A 19,264-nucleotide genomic window follows, 5' to 3' on the forward strand; every position below is an offset into this window, starting at 1 on the left:
GAAGCATGGCTCCACCCTTATGGACTTTCCCATTTATGAGAGGAGCGGGCGAATACACAGTTCAATAACAAGCCCACGAGCCATGGAAGGTTCTAAAGGCACCTGGGAAACAAGGCATGAGGCAGAGGAGGAGAGCAGGCCGCCTTGCAAATGGAGTGACACTTAACCTGCGATGGCAGACAGATTCATTCCACAAGCTACATTTGCAAATAGCTAGAACATTTAACAACATGAAATACATTTTTTCCTTCCATAGGCCAATGACTAACACCCCATTTTGGTGACATCCCAAGAGTTCAAGAAATAGTAAAGATGTTACATTCCACACAAACATGCTGGATCCTAAAAGCTTTGCAGGCATCATCCACCCTGAGTCCCTGTCTTAGCTTCCTGCAGAAGTGTGCACAGAATGCCTTGGTAAGGACAAACCATGCATCTGCTTTGCTTCTGACCTGACTCTGGGTGGAAAAACTTGGCCCTGAAGGATGGCTACCCATATCTCCCCCATAAAAAAGAAAGACCTTCAATTGCCAGGTGTTTCTCAGTGCAGGAAGAGCCAAGAAAACATGATCCTTGGAGAGAAGCAAGATGCGTACGTACCCGGAAACACTGGATGTGAAAGTAGAGATTGAGGGTCTCGATGATCATCGCGGCGCCTTTACCCAAAGCGAGTCCACAGGAAGAGCACAGCTTCTTCCCGCTGATCGACCTGCGTTTCAAAACACACACAGTGGCACCAGCTTACTGTCTAAGAATTGGCTGCACACACACAAACATACAATGGAAACAGGGATTTTTTACAATGCGTCTACCATGAGTGAAATGAGAATAAACTGACAATGAACAGAAAATGAGGCATTAGATAGATACATTGCTATCAACTGCTAGAATGAATACAGATGACTTCCACTGTGGTACAGGATCTGGTGTGTGTGTGTGTGTGTGTGTGTGTGTGTGTGTGTGTGTGTGATTTATTCCAAGAAGTTTGTGTGATAGTCTTGGAATGACTCATTGCATTGATCATGCATTTGATTTGATTTGATTTTTGTCAGTTGGGGGGCAAGCTCTTGTGTCCCAGGCTAGTACTCTACCACTCTGAGCCACAGCACATGCCACCTCCAGTGTTTTTGTGTTTAATTGGAGATAAATCTCATGGACTTGCCTTCCCAAGCTGGTTTTGCACTATGATCCTCAGATCTCAGTCTCCTGAATAGCTAGGATGACACGCATGAGCTACTAGCACTGACTTGATTATGTATTTTTAGGCTAAACCCTAAAAGACCATCATGATTAGCTTTACCAAGGTTCTCATAGTGTTTTAACATGTTAGGGAAATTATCTTCATTTATCAAGGAGAATAAAAAAAAGTATTTTGCTTTATAAGTAGAGTCAATTGTGATAGAACAGAATTGGGTAGCAAGCAGAGGTAACAGGAACAGGCCAAGGCCAGTTACACAGGTGGAAGCAGATGACAATGCCCTGCAGACAGCCTTCCCAGCGCCGAGACCGAATGATCCTGCCCCACTGTCTGAAAAAAAACTCTGGGAATTATAGGGTTGAAACATGCAATGCTGTCTGAAAGCCAAGAGGGTACAGAGGCATAGAAGACCATGAAAAGGCAGGGGCGGGGGAGGGGAGAGGGAAGAAATGTCCTAATCAAATCCAAATTATAAGATTTTTTTCCCCCTCTCTAATCAAGTAGTTAAATAAAATTCCTGCATCACTGAACGTCTCTGAGCACTCAGTCATTTGTCTCCGCAGTGGATGGAAATCCAGGCAGCTTTTAAGGATATCACTGGGTCCAATTAACAGCCAGAAATGGTCATGAAAGCACTCCAATTGGTTCAGAGAAGAGTGGTGTTGTCTTCCACACAGCCCCTGCCTGGTTCTCTCCAGCAGCCACAGCAGATCCTGCTGAGAAGGGCTCTGGCCTCAGAGGGAAAGGCACTGAAAGGCACCCATGGAGAGGGCTTTATCATTAGAGTGCAGGTTCACACAATGTGATTATAGTCCTATGGCCACGTCTGTGCCTAGGTCACCCACTTGGCTTTTTCCAACAGCAGCCTGAAGGGTGTTTTCTTTAACCTCGCTTTGGGAGAGCAGGATATGGATAGATGGATGGATGGATGGATGGATGGATGGATCTCTCAAAATGGCTAATGCTTGGCACAAGTCATTATGTCAAGAGATTCTGCTCTGCAAGCTGTGGATGGAAGACATCAGCCCCCCAGGAGGCGAGCTGACCTCTTGTACCTGTTTGGTGACTGGCCGGGAGGGGTGGGACAACAGGGGGAGAAGGGTCCAGCCTGGAAGTTCTCCCGAGGGCTTTTCCTATAACATGGTAAAGGAGCCCACATTATGACAAGTTGAGAGAAGATCAACTCTATGAGGAATGTTACTTCAGATTAAAAAAGGAAAGACCTAAACTTCCTTCACAAACTGATCAGAGACCACAGTGTCATTTTACAGTAGTATTTTGTTCTTAAATTAAAAAAAAAATTCCCTTTGTGACACAGCATGATAGGCAGTGTAGGCTGGCCTGGAACTCATGATCCTCTTCTCTAGGAGCTTAAATTCAGGGCGTCATGTTCTTGTTCAGCTTCCTTGTTCATGGCTGGCACTCTGACACTTGAGCAATGATTTAAGTCTATTTTGGTTTTTTTGTGAGTTAATTGGAGATGTAGTCTCTTGTATTTTTCGGTGTGGGCTGACTTCAAACCACAATCCCCAGGCTGGGTTAGCAGCCTGAGCCATGCGCACTGGATAGTATTTTTTTTTATTTTTAAGAAGAAGAAAAACAGTAATTTTGCCTAGTACTAACAATATAAAATCACAACCAGGCAGGCATGCTGGCAGTCCTAAGTAGGAAAAGAAACTATTTTTCTAATTTTTATTTCTTGTTAAATTCTTCTCTACTTAAAACAACCTTAGGTTATTCACTGAGCTGCTTTTGTATGCAGAAGTAGATAGAAATTATGGACTTAGTTAAAAAAAGGGGGGGGGGTGTAGGGTCAGTGGGAAAACACAGAACCAGAAATACAGGGCTCATTTTAAAGAAGGTTATTTTTCAGTCAGGTGGTTTTCTGGATTCATGTGAGAAAGGGTGACGTTCAAATTTTCCTTTTTTTTTCTTTTCTTGAGTGTCTAGTTATGTAGCCCAGCTGTCCTCAAACTTATGATCCTTCTGCCTCTACCTCCTGAACGCTGGAGTTACAGCATGTGCTATCCCAGGAGGTGAACATGCTGAAATCATGCCACAGGTAGCCCCAGATCAGAAAGGTCCCAAGCAGAAGCGGCGACACACTTGTACAGGTGCAGCAATGCGTGGCTCTGTAGCCATGTCTGCAACTGGTTGTCGGCTCTGAGCTCAGGCTTTGAAAAGTTGATTTCATTTGTAAAGAAAATGGTAGAAGAGAAAAACACAGAAAAGAACAAGAAGACAGAAAGTACCAATGCTGAGGTAAAGAAACGACAAACCTCTCACTCCTGACTGCTTTCACCACATCTCCTGGCCACCCTGTGCCCCCACCTCTGGCCCCAGGCAGGGTTTGACTGTTCCAAAACATTATACTTTCCTGCAGCACCCGTACGTGTCAGTTTCACTGCTTTAAAAAGGTTAAACATTTTTGTAATAACAATAACATCAAAGTGATTTCAGCTTCTGTTGATTATTCTGGTACCATAGATATCTAGAGATAAAACTAGGAAAAGGAGAGAGGTCCTATCTTTCTTCAGGAAGAGAAAACTTAACACGAAAAACGAGGTGAAAATAGAATGTTTTCCTCTACCACAAAGGCTTTCATCATCATCATCATCATCATCATCATCATCATCATCATCATCATCCATCACCTAAGCCTCATAGTACTCGCTTTTTGCCAGGCCTGAACCCCTGCGAGGAAGGCACTGTTACCTGTCTTGTTTTACGAAGGGAGCTGCCCACAGGTCTGAGTGGGCAAGTGGCAGAGCAGGAATGATCCTGGAGTCTGGCTCCAGGTAGAATGATGGGTGAAAGCTTATATAATGGATGTTATATTTTTGGACCTGTGATTACAACAAAGCTCTGGCTTAAATATGATCTTCCAGTAAACTGATGAGTAAATTCCTCCACCACTTAGCCAGGCAGTTGCTTTGGATAAATTATTTAATGTCTCTGTGTCTAAATTTCTTCACCACAAAAATGGAAAGAATCTCACAAAGTTATTGAGAGAACTCAGTGAGTTGAATGTATGAAATATTTCATACATACCTGAAATACTAACAATTAGACATCAAACTAATAATAATATCTGTGTTATTTCATTAACAATATTATTTTTTAAATATCTAATATTAACATTTAAACATTAATAATTATTTTACACTAGAAATGTTTGTGAGTTCATTAACACAGTGCCTATTAAAATGAAATGCTTCAGAAATGAAATGGCTAGTATTGTAAAAATATAGGTCTCATAGAATTAAAATTAGCCTAGGGTAGCTATCTTCATAAGAGAGGGTAGTACTAGGAGAGATTAAGAATACCTTTTTTTGAAAGAACATGTGTCCGTAAGTTCTGAGACAATTTAACACAAATAAGTAACAGATAAGAGACGCATTTTCCCAATATTTAGATTTGTGGCTTAAGAATATAACTGTGTCTTCGATAAATGGATAAATTCAGAGCCAATATATACTTTCCAGAAAGACTGTTCTAAACTTTGCTAGCTCGGCAATAAGATTCAAGACAAGATATGAATGCTGCTGACATCTGGCCATTCACACACGTTCATATTTCCCCTTTTATGTCAATTTTTAAAAAAAGATGCACACCTCTCGTGCATCTTATTTGGCTACTCACTTCCTCCTTTCACCAGGAGATTCAATCTGATGGTTAGTGCTCTGATCCAGTGGGAGGGTTTTTGGTTTCACATCTTCTGACACTTGCATCTTTGAGTTTGACATCTGCTGATGCTGGGATGGGCCTGAGGTCAAGAAAAGAACACGAGTTAAGCCACTTTCCTCTACAGTGCTGAAGCCTGCTAGGTTACAGCGATGTCCTGTGCGCTATGGACACAGGGTGAATGAGTTCCAGAAGCCATGGAGAGCTGACACCAGAATCTTCCACCTCATTGGTACATGTGATATAATAATAACAATGCTTAAGACACTGACTTCACATGCATTAAAGAGAGCAAGCGTGAATGGATATGATTGTAACGTGGGAGGATCCGATTGTAACCTGGAACATGTTTTCTAGACAGAAACACCCATTGCTTTCATTAACTCATGGATCACACCAACTATGCTATGGTGCTCTATGAAGAGCACCTGAACAATGCTCACACACACACACACACACACACACACACACACGTGTGCACACACAGATGTCTAGGCTCTTATGTGATCATCAATTCACATAAATATATGCATAGACAATAGGCCAAAGTATTCGAAACCAAGTTTTGTTAACACTATCACTAAAAACAAATGTTTATTTGCTCAGTCAAATTTCCTTTGGCTCTACACATTTATCATGGTCACGTCTTCATCCTTTCAGTTGACCCCTTTCTCTTCCTGTAATCTCTCTACCTCTAGACACAGTCAAGAAGTATCTGCCAGACACCAGTGCTCTCAGAGTTCCCTGAGTAGCAAATAATCCATGTCAGTGTGAACTTCAGAATCAAGGAGGGACCAGCATGCAAGAGTCTTGAGCCATGAATGTGACATGAGCAATGTCCCCAGAGATCAGCGGTATGTTCTGTAGGAATACATTTGAATTTTACTGCAGTGAGCCTGGCATGTGGGAGGCACTGGTATGAAGGGCGGAGGAGGAGGGGAGTTGAGCTTCCAGGACTTTCCTGACCATCCAGTACCCAGATCTCAACGCAGCAGCGCAGATTCTACCTCTCTATAGTCATGTGAGGGGATGACTAAGTATCCAAATTGGCAGAAGTCTTAAATGCAGGCCTCACCGCAGCCTCAATGCTATTCAGTGTGTGTACCCAGAGGGGTGGGGATGGGGTGGGGACATCTTATAATAAATGAAATACTGTGGATCACACTAGGTGCAACCCTCTTCTTACTCTTACCCTGTGCCAGCTGTGGGTTCACTGCACACGGTGGGACCCCAGCCTCTGCATCCAGGTCTTCATGGACTCCTTTGGACATGGGGTTCACAGACTGAGCCAAGGGTCCTAGAGTCAGGCTGTTGAAGAAACATAGTTCAGCACAACTGAAAATCAACTGGATTAAACTCAGAGGTCCAGTCTTTTAGGCCATGGAAGTACCAAATTCAATCTGACAAATGACAATCTGACTTGTTCTTTATTCTTTTTTTTTTTTACTTTAAACTAGATTTAAAAGATTAGAAAGCACTACACTTAAAAAAAGCTAATTGTTTTTTAAAGATCACTTGTGTCCTCATTGCCTACAAAGCTCTTCATTCTAATTGTTTCAGGAATGTCTGAGCAAATGGGAAGCTGTCAGAGTCTCACAAGAGAAGTCGTGGAAATCTCTTGGGAGTACATGGGGCCTTTGCGGCCCGTGGTAATTTGTGGACTTTTCAGTGCCTTCTCTGTGCTAGGAAAAGAGTGTGGAAGTTGACAAGGAAGTTCTTGATGATGAAGGCAGAAGGAGTCCAGCAAACATTCGTATTACATTCTTGTCTGAAGAACTAGCAAAAATGCACATAGAATGTCATTTGGCATCATTCAAGGCTTCTTGACAAGTAGCTGCCATTTCACAACACTGTGAAATCCTTTACCAAAGACAACGCCATCCCTAGCCACAGGCCCTTTGCCCCTAAAACCCTTTCTTATAACTGACAAGCACAGAAGCCTGGGAGCAAACCCCACCAGAAGAACTCAGCTCCCAGCCAGCATTCACATGGGCCAGTGCTTGAAAATGATGCTTGCAGAGCCCCGTAGGTCTTCAGGTCCCTCTGGTTTTCCATACATGTGCATGGATTCATACATATATGCTGATATCTGCTATCTCTGACCACAGAGGTAAACATCTGTCTCATAAGTAAGACTGGTTAGTTCCTAGTTTTCTGCAGGTCTCTTCCAGGGTAGGTATGAGTGGGTATCAATAAATCCATTAGTACCCATAGCTATACCAGTCTGATCCACACCAATAGGGGATACTAGCAGTCAAATTCTGATGCACAGTAGAATCACAGTGGGTGAGACCAGGACTTCTTTTCAATCAACCTCTCTCCCTCCCAGCTCAAGGGAGTGATATTTAGGTGCGGGGCTTGAAATTGACAATAACTTTCTTTGATGATCTATACTGTTCTTCCTCATTTAAAAAATGTTGCCTATTTCAAAATAAGGCTATTTATATTCAAGAGCATAAGGACACTGACTTGAGAGTTATTACAATATGTAATGTATTACTGGAACCATCATTTCAAAGCTGAATATGATTTGCATTAGCAATGAGTCTGCTTCTTGGGAGAGAACGGGCAGACCAGGCTTGGAGAATTCTCCCAGACGGCCTGGTACAGTTCCTACCTGCCCTCCGCCTCCAGGGCATCGCTTTCCCCGCTCTTGAGCAATATGTCATTGTCATCTCCCTGGAAAGCTTTTTTCTGACTTTTCTCTTTTCCTTCTTCTGGACAGTTTTCCAAGTCCATCTTACTCTAATGGGGGAAACACAAGGGTAGTATTGAATGTAAGTTTTAAACACAATGGACACACATTTACCTCTTGCCATCTGAAGCATCTTTTTCTTTATTTTTAAATGAGTATTAACATGTGTTAATGATACAAAGGAATGTGACTCACTGTGATATTTCTCTACGAGCATCCCTAGTGCGTTTATCATATCCATCCACTCTTCTACCCAGCCCCATCCCCAAGTAAAAACAAGTCATGCAAATGGACTGTTTCCAGTGACTTCTAACTAGAACACATATTGCGTCTGGCGGTCTTGCAAGCATTATCATAAAAGAGAATTGGTGAGGAAGCCCCTTTCAAAATAAAACCAAGCCACAGGACTGCTTTTTTCAGGATAAGTGACTTCATAGTGTCTGAGTGTTTTTTATGGACAATGGTCCAATATATGTCCATGACATTCTTAGAGGATATGGAGGCAGACTAGGCTTTCTAGGCTCCCTTTAGGCCTCAAAGACAGCTGTGAATTTCTGGTGGAGTCTTTGTTAGAAGACATGGTTAGGGAGGGTGGTAGATGACCTAATTTTGGTCATTTCTCTTGCTGTCCAAAGAAGCAAAGCAATTCCCAGCATTGTATAATGAAGGAACGAGAAATCCAGGAGCTAGAGAGGGGAAGGACATTCTCAAACAGTCGCTACCTGAGAGATCTTGCTAGCCTGACTGAGTAGGTATGACAGTCTGGTGATTTTACTGCTCGTCAGGAAGGGAGTCTGTGATTTGGCCCTGGCCGTGACAGTATAAATGGGTCAATGGCCCTGCAGAATGGGCTGGATACAGAGGAATAAGCCAGCCCTGGATTAAGCTGTTGGGGTTGGATGGGGAAACTGGCTTCGTGGATTTTATACTTCTACTTAGGTTTAATTGTGTCACAATTGAGCCAGTGGTCTTACCATTGTCCCAGCACCTTCAGTTACCGAGGAGGATGTAGACAGCTGGTCTGCAGAGCTCGAAGACATCGTAAATGGAACCACAGTGTCTTCAATTATCTTACGCTCCTAAGAAGAAGGGATGGAATCAGTGAAAGGTAGGAAGTTGTATTTGTTAAGAGAAAAAATTTCAGGAAGGAACTTCAGGGGGACAAAAAGCAAAATATGTCATGTAGCAAACAAGCATACTATTTTTTTAAGTCCTTATTTTCTCAAATAAGTCAATAAGTTAGCAGTTAGCATCGAGTTTAGAAAAATAAACTCAGCTGAAAATGTTACTGAGGACCTGATTATGCACAAAATTCATTTTGAGGGTAAAATTCACAACACTGATCATAAAAAAGTTTAGACAATACCCATAAAATGTAGTTCACTCCGAATTTTCTAATGTGGTTGGCTATCTATGTAAAAATTTTAAGGAAGCAAAAATAAAATTATCCTCTATAAATCTCTTTAATACTACATGTATTCACTTATACTTGATATCAAACTTATCCTATAAAATTGGTTCATTATCAAATGGACTTGCTACACAAACCCACACACCCCTCTTCCCCCTTCCACGCACACACCCACAAATGCATGGATTCTTCCATATCTTCTCTTTTAGGCAGATCAAGAGCCAGACTGTGACTGTAAAAAGATATACTTTCATTGTCTTTCTGACCATGGCTCAACATACTTTACCCCAACTTATATTCTGAGGTTACTATGTCTTTTAGCGCCTATAAGATGTGCTTCTTTTAAAGCAATTGAGTGGGGGTGGAGAGGAACTCTACTGTGTGCACACAGCCACAGCCACATGCAAACACATGGCACATACAGAAACGGTGTTGACAGACTGAGGAGTTGGTAGGACAAGGGGAGAGTCCTGGGGTTTGCCTACCTCCTCATAGTATTTGCGTTCTTCCTCTTCTACCTCCTTCTGGGCCTTTTCCCACTCTTCCTTCAGCTTGTCCTGTTCCTTCTGGTATCTTTCCTGTAATAGCACAGTGGCTGCAGTGTTTGACACTGACTGTGGCATAATATCACTGGGATTTTTTCCCCTTATTCTTCTAATGTACCAGAAGATGATCTTCTTGTGACCTTCAGAATCTCTGCTATGACTAGGGGAATACTCTTTCATGCTGTTCACACATTTTAGGGACATGAAAATCCAGTGGGGGGGCACTTATTTCTTGCTGTCACATTTTAAAGAACTGCCCTTCAGATAGAAAAGTAGACACTTGCTTGTGGAAATGGGAAAGAAAAATGAAACTCTTTAGGATCCTGTCCTAGGTAGGCTAAAGTAGCCGTTTAACCTAGGTGAGTGTTGGCACGTCCTTAACAGAAAGACATTGCTGGCCTGTGGGTGTTGCTGAGAGGTAGAATACTTGCCTAGCATGTGCAAGGCTCTGGGTTTGATCCTCTACAAATAACAGCAACAACAAAAACCACTGACGCTGGCAGAATTCAATAAACTATTATAGACATTATAGGTTTACAAGATAAACAGTGCAGAAAGGTCAACAGTGGACAAGAAGATAAATCAGTTGATTTATTCCATTTATCACTCTTACAGCAAAAGGAGATCTACCTAGCTTACAGTAACCCTGAATTAAGAGCAGCTTTTCAAGAGCCTTATTGCAATGCTTCCACATCAGAGTTGTCATGCTTGTGTTCAGGGGGGGGACTGAGGGGAGGAGAAAGAAAAAATACTCCCAATAAAGCTATGTGAAAAGTGTGACCGGAGCCCTGGAGCAACTGACGGGGAAGAATGAAAAACTAGTGATTCAAATCAAAGCTGTGCTGGGTGCCAGTGGCTCATGCCTGTAATCTTAGCTACTCAGGACACTGAGATCTGAGGATTAGGGTAGGAAAGTCAGTAAGACTCTAATCTCAAATTACCCACTTAAAAACAAAAATCAAAAGTAGAGCAGAGCTGTAACTCAAGTGGTAGAATGAGCACAAAAACCTCACAGACAGTGCCCAGGCCCTGCCCTAGACATGGCACCAATAAAAATAAAATAAAATAAAAAAATCAAAGCATCGGCCAGGAGTCTGGCCTAGTGGTAGAATGCTTGCCTAGCATGTACAAAGACCTAGGTTCAATTCTTTGGTACCACATACATAGAAAAAGCCAGGAATGGTGCTATGGCTCAAGTGGTAGAGCTCTAGCCTTGAGAAAGCCCAAGGATCGTGCTCAGGCCCTGAGTTCAAATCCTAGGACTGGACAAAAAAAATCAAAGCTTGAGCTAAGGGCTCACACCTACAATTCTAGGTATTCAGGAAACTGAGATGTGAGAATCACAGTTCAAAACTAGCTCAGAGAGAAACAATTAAGAGACTTTTATCTCCAATCAACTGTCAAAAAGCAGAAAGTGGTAGAACATCAGCAGTGAGCAGAAAAAGCTGAGTAAGAGTGTTAAGGTCCTGAGTTAAAACTCCAATATGAGTATAAGAAGTAAAATAAAAATAAAGCAAAGCTTAAAATGAGAATGACACTCTAGAAGCCTGGGAAATGGCATTCTGAGAAAATGGAGACACAGAGTCCTGAGTATGTGCTACACAGACTCCATCATGTATTGGCAATCCTTGCTTGTGTGTCCCTCTGTGTGGGGAAGGTAGGGAGATTCCCCCAGCAATTATGTTTATGTCACCAGCTTAGGAACAAAAGCATTTCCTTCTGTGGGATGTCTGCAGACTGGTGTTCTTCCAAACGTTCTAGAAAAAACACTATTGATCAATCCATGTCAAAACTTATTACCTAAACTGAGCGCTATGAAGTTTTAGAGTGGACTTCAGGGGCTTTTCAGAATATATAAAACATACTTCAAAATGACACCCAGGCTGAGGAATAATCGAAGCTGACAAGCTATATTTCTGGGTCCAATAGTTCTTGGCACTGGCATTAACAGTGAGGCAGCTCCTCTCTGTCTTTGTCTGTCTCTCTGCCTCTCTGTCTCCATTCTCCCCCCACCACACGCACACACACACACACACACACACACACACACACACAACTCCTTTTTTCCTTCACAAACACCATAGCCCACAAGTAGTAATGCCATCAAATAAGGTAATCATTCACCAGGGTGGGAGTGACACACAAGATGGGGGCCAGCGTCTGCAGGCAAGCATGGCAGAGCGCCATGATGGGGTGCAGCCTGGACCATCTTGTTTCCTCTGGGACATGTGAGACTTTGGATTGTTTATTATTTAGCTGAGCAACTACAACAGAGGGCTAGGGCTCCCCCAAACCCAAAGTCCCAACAGGCCTGGGAACTGGCTTTTCATGGAGTTTTTGAAAGTTGACAGGCTTAATTTCAGAGTAAATACTATGCAACAACTCTCTAAACTACCTCCCTACCCCTTGGGTTGAAGCCAAATGGATAAAGCAAGAAAACTCAGAAAAAGTAAGTAAACAGACTAAACATCACTTTCTACAAAGTCAACAAACGTAATAAGGTTTTAATTCTGCTTTAGGAGTTTTTTTTTTTGGCCACTTCAAAGCTTTGGGAGAATAGCGAACCAAGCATGTGTTTTAGAGTTCTGGAGTCTTGAATCATAGTCTAGGCTCAACATCACTCAGCTGTGTGAGTTTGGGAGAATTAATGTAACTTTTATGGGTCTTAATTTCAGTAATTGTAAATAGAGACCAAATAGACTACCGAGAAGGGTTGTATAGCATTAAATTAGATATATGATGTCAAGTGCCAAATGCAGTTCCTGCCACACCTGGAGTACTCAACATAGATTTGTTTTTAAGTTATTACATTGCTTTGGGAAGCCCGGTTAATCCAGGAAACAGCTGTGAATTAAGAGCAAGATAAATTTTCTCCCAGGACTTTCCAAGAATTGATACTTCAGCTATTCTTATTCAGAGATGGAACAAACATTTCTAGTTGTAGCAACAGATAAAGGCTGAATCTTATTCTACCTGTATGCTCTTAAAGGCTTTTGGGAAATTCATTCTTGCAGTAACTTTGTTATTGAAAATTAGTGACTAAAGAGGTAACAGATGGGTAGACTGATCCTTAATCAATGCTTGGAAATGTTCTATGTGTTAATATGGAGCTTTCCCTCCTCTTCATCATGGAACCTTCTGGCAGGAAGAATATTATAGGACACTGAATCTACAGACTTAATCACTTCTGAGAAGAATAGACTCCATCTATTTCCTGTCCTAGAAAATTTATTCAATGCAACAGAAAACGAACAGAGGATTGTCAAGAGCAAAAGGCGAGAAGGTAAATCTGGTCCTACCTGGAGCAAACGTTCCTGCTCTTGCTGCCATTTTTCCTGCCGTCTGCGTTCTTCTTCAGGGTCCCATGCCCAGAACTTGAACTGTTCCAAACAAAAACAAAGCAAAACAGAACAGAAAGCATTCAAAATCAGACTGGAGCACGTCCTCACAAACCACCCATGGCAAGAGGAGATTAGCTTCCAGCTTGGCTCCTGAGGGCCACAGAAATGGAAAGCATTGCATAGCTAAAGGTCTTCTTTTGTGGCAAAAACGATTTGCTGATCCTAGCGCCTCTTTAGTTCCAAAATATTGGTATGAATCTGTGACACTTCTTGGTGTCTACATGCCAGTAGTGACAGCCCAAACTCAGAGCCTAGGTGCTAACCCTTAGCTTTTCCTCTCAGGGCTAGATCTCTACCACTTAAGCCACAGCTCCACTTTCTGATGTTTCTTGATAGTTAACTGGAAAAAAGAGTCTTAACTTCCCTGTCCCAGCTGGTTTCAAACTAGGATCTGAAGATCTCATTTTTCTGAATATCTACAGAAATGTTCTATTTTAATACAAAATTCTATCATATCCATTTTAATCGCTTCTTTTAAAGTCTGCTTTTCTGACTTCCATTTGGTTTGTAGGTATAACAACAATCTTGTAGAATCATAGCCCCATCTCTACAGTGGCTTGGCACCATGAAATTATTCTCTTAAGATCAACTGTTTTTTTTTTTTTAAATCTCTTATTTGGTTGAATCCTCTTTAACATAACACACTATGTTATAAATAAAAATCACATGAAATGCACCATTTTTCTTCTTAAAATGAGATACGGCCAGGCGCTGGTGATTCAGGCCTGTATTCCTAGCTACTCAGGAAGCTGAGATTTGAGGATTGCTGTTCAATGCCAGTTCAAGTAGCAAAGTCCATGAGACTTTACGCTCCAATTAACCAACTGAAAACTAGAAGTGGAGCTGTGGCTCAAAGTGCTAGAGCACTAGCCTTGAACAAAAGAGCTCAGAGATAGAACTCAGACCCTGAGTTCAAGCTCCAAGACCGAAAGAAAACCAAAACACAAAAGGAGATACTTACAGGTGTAGTTACAGGTGACTTTTCACTGCTCGGGGAATCCACTATACAGAATAAAGGAAAGAAAAATAGATCAGCATGAGTAGCTTCTAATTTCTCTTGTATTTTATCCTCTTAGTGGAAGTCTCATGTCAGTTTTAGACCTTTTGTTTTTGTTTCAGAAAATCTTGGGTATGAGGAAATCATAATAAAGCAGACCTTTGCAGCAGGCTGTACCCATCACCCAAAGCCAGGAGCAGTGCACTGCTGACCACACAGCACCACACACTACACTTAGGAAGCAATCACTATGGCTACTGTGCTGACTCTTACTGCACCTTGCATTCCGGCATGACTGGGCAGTCTCCTCATGTCTGACCTGCAGAGGCCATGTGTCATCCGGGAGGGTGTTTCCAGTCTTTGTTTAAAAATGGAGGGATTCACTAGGCACCAGTGGCTCAGGCCTGCAATCCTAGCTACACAGGAGGTTGAAATTAGAGGATCATGAGTTGAAGCCAGCCCATGAGCCTCTTATCTCCACCAAATCAGCAAAAAGACAGGAGTGGAGATGAGGCTCAAGTAGTAGAGTGCCAGCCTTGTGTAAGGGAGAGTGCGTTGGCTCTGAGTTCAAGCTCTAGTGCTGACATAGATATACACAAATATTGTGTCTTTGCGATCTTAAAACCAACATAGAATTTCTTTGGATCGTCTACAAATTTGAGAATAATGGGTGTTGATATTTTGCTGTCAGAAATGAGCATTCTTTTTTCCTCGAGTCAGAAATGAGGACAGATGCCGGAAACCATTGGTTGCCCCAGTAAGGATTTTCATACAAAAGAACCACAGCTACCTAGAGTGACGTTTACCTGACCGCGAGAAAAACTGGGACCGTCGCCAAGAGTTCTGAACTCTCAGCGGAACACTGGCAGTGCCAGGAGGCTCTAGAGCAGATGCAGAACAGAACAAACAGAAAACCATGAAAGCAGGCTGAGCACTGAACCACACCACCTCTCATGTGTCAAAGATTTTGAGAGTCAGGGACCCTCACGTACAAAATGTCTAAGTCACATGCAAGACCTGAAAACCAGACAAACATCAATGAAAACCCTGACAGCTGTGTACCTGCTGTTTGACTGGTGTTAGGTGAATTCACTGACTCATAGTTAATGGGGATACTGTTTAATTGTGAAATCTGAAAATACAGAGTTCCGATGGTTTGTGGGGGTGTTAGAAAGATCTAAGGGATAGCAGTGAGGCCTGACTTCTTTATTGTGTTTTATTTTTGATGGGGAGGATGTTACTGGGGCTTGAACTCAGAGTCTGGATGCTGTTCCTTAGCTTTTTTCTTTCTTATTCTTTTTTTTTCATTCAAGGCTAGTATTCTACCCATTGAGCCACAACTCCACTTCTATTTTGTGTGTGTGTGTGTGTGTGTGTGTGTGTGTGTGTGTGTGTGTGTGTGTGTGTTTAATTGGAGATAAAAGTGTCCACAGATTTTCCTGCCTGGGTTGACTTCAAATCATGATCTTCAGGTCTCAGCCTCTTGAGTAGCTAAACTTACAAGCATGAGCCACTGGTCCCTGGTTTATTCTGATTTTTATGAAGATGATTGTGGAGGCCACAGCAATCTTCCTTTTATATGTAGAGAAGAAATGTGTCTATGTGTATATGTGGTGCATTTGACACACACAGAGTTCCTACTAGCTGTGTCCTTTAAATGTGAATTACGTTAGCCTTGCATATTAGTAGTATTATCGATAATAATCTTTCTACTTCTTTGAGCGAGTTGAGAAGAGATTTGTCACCTTTCACTGCATTTTATGACTGTGTTCATAGTATATAAAAACTATATTGACGAGTGTGTGTGTGTGTGTGTGTGTGTGTGTGTGTGTGTGTGTGTGTGTGTATTCATGGGAAAACAGAAACATTTGAGTTGCCAGATGGATCTTCAGAGGGCTATATGAACAATATATAAACAGGTGAATTTAAAGAACTAGGAGAGACAGTAGGTGCAGTGGCTCATTCCTGTTATTGTAGCTACTGGAGAGGTGGAAGTTGGGAGAATCACAGTTCAAGGCCAGATCAAGCGAAACAGGTGTTGTGATTCACATCTATATTACCAGCTACAGTGGAGGACTAGGCAGGAGGCCGAGTGCATGAGGCTAGCCCCAGGCAGAAATGCAATATTCTACCTTAGAAAGGTAGAAGGGGTAGCTCAGGTCACTTAGTAATTGTCTGGCTAGCAAGCAAGAGATCCTGAGTTCAAACCCCATTACCACCTTCTCAAATTGGGGAGATGTAACTTCCTAGATACGGCTGTAGGAATCATACAGACCGTATGATTCCTGGGATTGAGGCCCCACTTCAGGGTCATTGGGTGTATACTGACTTCTTATATCTGGACAGACTAATTCATTACTTGCACTGATCTTTGCCCCAGTGAGAGACAAATCATGGTGTGAGTGCATGCATGTGTATGTGTGTGTGCCAGTCCTGGGGTTTGAAATCAGGGCCTGGGCATTGTCCCTGAGCATTTTATGCTCAAGGCAAGTTGAGCCACAACTCTACTTCCAGCTTTTTTAGTGCTTAATTGGAGATAAGGGGCTCAATGGACTTTTCTGCCTGGGCTGGATTTGAACCATCATCCTCAGATCTCAGCCTCCTGAGTAGCTAGGATTACAGGTATATGAGCCATTGCTACCCAACCAAATCATGTCTTTTAATGTTACTTCTTGCTTCTGGAAAGAAAGAAGCTTTATCAACTCTAAACAAGTATTACTGTTATTTGTATAGCTATCAACAATGTCTTTGAGCCACCATTGAAATAAATCAATTCAAGTCAGTGGTTTGCACAGTATGGTCCCTGAGTCTACCATGCCACCTTCCTCTCATTACAGCTGGTTAGAAGTGTCAGCCTTGGTTCTGTCTTGACCTACAGAAGTAGATGTGGTCTGGGCAGGTCTCAAACCTAGAGCTTGGGCATATTCAGAGTGCTATGGAAATAACAAATATATAAACATTCTATGAAAACTCAAATGGACAATAGAGTTGCTATACTATGGATCATAAACTTTAAAAACTCTGATTTCCTTAAAATTTTTTAATTGTACTTTTATGTTTTAGAGTGAATACAAAAAAGCTATTAAGGCCACAAATCCCTCCACAGACCTTCTTGTGCCTGTAGTTCATGGCAGACCCAGAGGCCTTAGCAGTCAGTATCTGCTTGGCCACATAGAAAATTCACCCTTAGCTTTCCATTCTGAAATTCTTAATTCAACCATCGTGGACTCAGCAAATATCATAGCTAAAGGAGCATCAACTTAAGGCGTGCAACCATTCTTTAAAATAAAGAATATTTTACACAGGTGGGCTCAGATGAATGCATACAACTAAAGCATTTCCTTCTGCTTACCTAGAGAATTAAGATTTGGCAAGTGTAGTTGATTGGTTTCAGACATTTTATCCAGATATGGAAACGTCAAGGTTGCCTCTGGTTCTGGAGATTTTGGCTTCATCACCTGGACCACAGACACCAGACATAAATGGTATTATATATTGTTTATTAACAAATTCAACCTAAGGTAGACTTTAAGAAGTCAATAAATGTAAACATTTAACATGGAAATAAACATTTCCATGGACTTTTCCAAGGTGTTCTTTCTCTAAAACTCAGGCTTGTCTATATTCATAGAGAGGTCAGTTTTTCCAAAACATAAAACAAGAGCATAAAAACACATGATTCCTTTCTTCAAATCCAGAAGACAGGATTTCATCTTTGGAACTTCATGTTACTCTCGCTTCTGTTTGTTGGCCAATCACATATTCTGTTTCTGGCCCCACGCAATACTAAATTATCATGTTAGGAAATAAGATGTTCCAGATAAGTTAATTAAAAAAAAACCTCCACCTTACTCTGTAAGTACTAAACATTACAGTAATGCCATCATGCAATGTACACAAGGCCCCACTCTACTCCTCATAAACTTATATAAAGCACGTTGTTTTACAAAGGTCTCAAATGAAATTGGAAAATAAAAGCTGCCACATCCACTGTGATGGCTCTTAGGTAAAAACTAACATTGATTCTACTTGTTGACAAAGCAGCAGTAGCTCAAATAACCATCATCACACAGAGCTGAAAGTGGCCGGTTTTAGAGTAGTATATTAGACTACTTGTCCTTGTGGTGAATCATTCCTGAATTGCTAGCTTTAAAAATTCTTAGATATGCTTTATTTAAAAAAAGATGATTCTTGTCTGGCTAGGGAATGATATTGTTTCCCCTCCTCCAATGGCCTTCAGTAGAAGCACCCTTCTGAAGACTTCTGATCAACTCCCAACTGAAGACAAGATTACTAGACTTACTGGAACAATATATAAACTGTGAACAATCTCCCAGCTAAGCACCCTGTTTCAGTTCATGTCCTGAGCTGCTGGCAGGGCTTCATTCTGCCTGCATCCTGCCTGAGGGCCGTGCTCCCAATCGATTAATATGAAAATCCATGACCTATAAAATTGTCTTAATGTCTTATATTATTTCTCTCTTCTTTTGTTGCCCTTTGGTTAATCTCATATTGTTACAGTATCTGACTTTGTTACCTGGTATATTGTATATATGTTTATTTGTTTATTTGAAATAGGAAAGGGAAGGGAGGAAAACAAGATGATTGGGAGGGGGTCGGGGGAAGGAAATGGGGACAAAAACATGAGAAGGGGTATCAATGTGTGAGAGATAATGCACCTGCTATCTGGCAAATGTAACTGCAACCCCTCTATGCAGTACAATAAAAAACCCTCTATACATTACTACAAAAAAAGAATAAAGATCTGTAAAGAATGTAAGTTGCACCATAAATTTTATATTTTATCTCCAATAATTTTTTTTTCAGTTCTCTTCTCTTGCGTTTTCTTTTGTATTTATTTAACTCTTAAGCAGTTGTACAGAGAAGTTTCAACTCAACATGTTAGTTTGTGAGTGCAATGCATCTTAATCAATGACACCCCTTTTACCTGTGTCTCATCTCTCATCACTTCACCCATTCCCTCAATTTACCTAGTTCCATTTACACACACACACACACACACACACACACACATTGATTATTATTAATACAGTCATAATTATTTTATTCTAAGGAGCAACCAAAGTTGAGAACAACTAGACTAAATTTTAAAGCACAGCTAACTAATGTGAGTGCGAGGAGACTCCAAATATGGAACAAAAAGTTAAAAAAGACTTTAAAACCCATTATGTCAGAGGAACAACTTCTACGTAGTGTCATTCAAATCTAGTGACATCAGCAATATCATTGGTAAAAGCTGGTTAACACTGAAAAGAGAATATTAGTAATCTGGCTGTTAAATTTTTTAAAAAAAAAAACAAGTTCACACAGAG

The 19,264-nt window shown here is 41.4% G+C and overlaps 1 protein-coding gene across 1 annotated transcript in view; it reads right to left on the minus strand.

Moving 5' to 3' along the window:
* The window catches only part of Limch1 (LIM and calponin homology domains 1), a 292,070-nt gene that overhangs the window by 9,193 nt on the left and 263,613 nt on the right, over positions 1-19,264 (minus strand). Inside the window, exons 22-31 of the mRNA XM_090343161.1 lie at positions 17,284-17,389; positions 13,896-13,936; positions 12,833-12,913; positions 9,474-9,566; positions 8,552-8,656; positions 7,500-7,627; positions 6,075-6,190; positions 4,841-4,964; positions 2,254-2,331; positions 601-709 (exon numbers count right to left, since the gene is read on the minus strand). Coding sequence (XP_090199287.1) covers positions 601-709; positions 2,254-2,331; positions 4,841-4,964; positions 6,075-6,190; positions 7,500-7,627; positions 8,552-8,656; positions 9,474-9,566; positions 12,833-12,913; positions 13,896-13,936; positions 17,284-17,389 — 981 coding nt within the window. The remainder of the gene's footprint in view (positions 1-600; positions 710-2,253; positions 2,332-4,840; positions 4,965-6,074; positions 6,191-7,499; positions 7,628-8,551; positions 8,657-9,473; positions 9,567-12,832; positions 12,914-13,895; positions 13,937-17,283; positions 17,390-19,264) is intronic.

This window comes from Megascapheus bottae, chromosome 13, assembly GCF_031878675.1.
Source record: "Megascapheus bottae isolate mThoBot1 chromosome 13, mThoBot2.hap1, whole genome shotgun sequence".
NCBI lineage: Eukaryota > Metazoa > Chordata > Mammalia > Rodentia > Geomyidae > Megascapheus > Megascapheus bottae.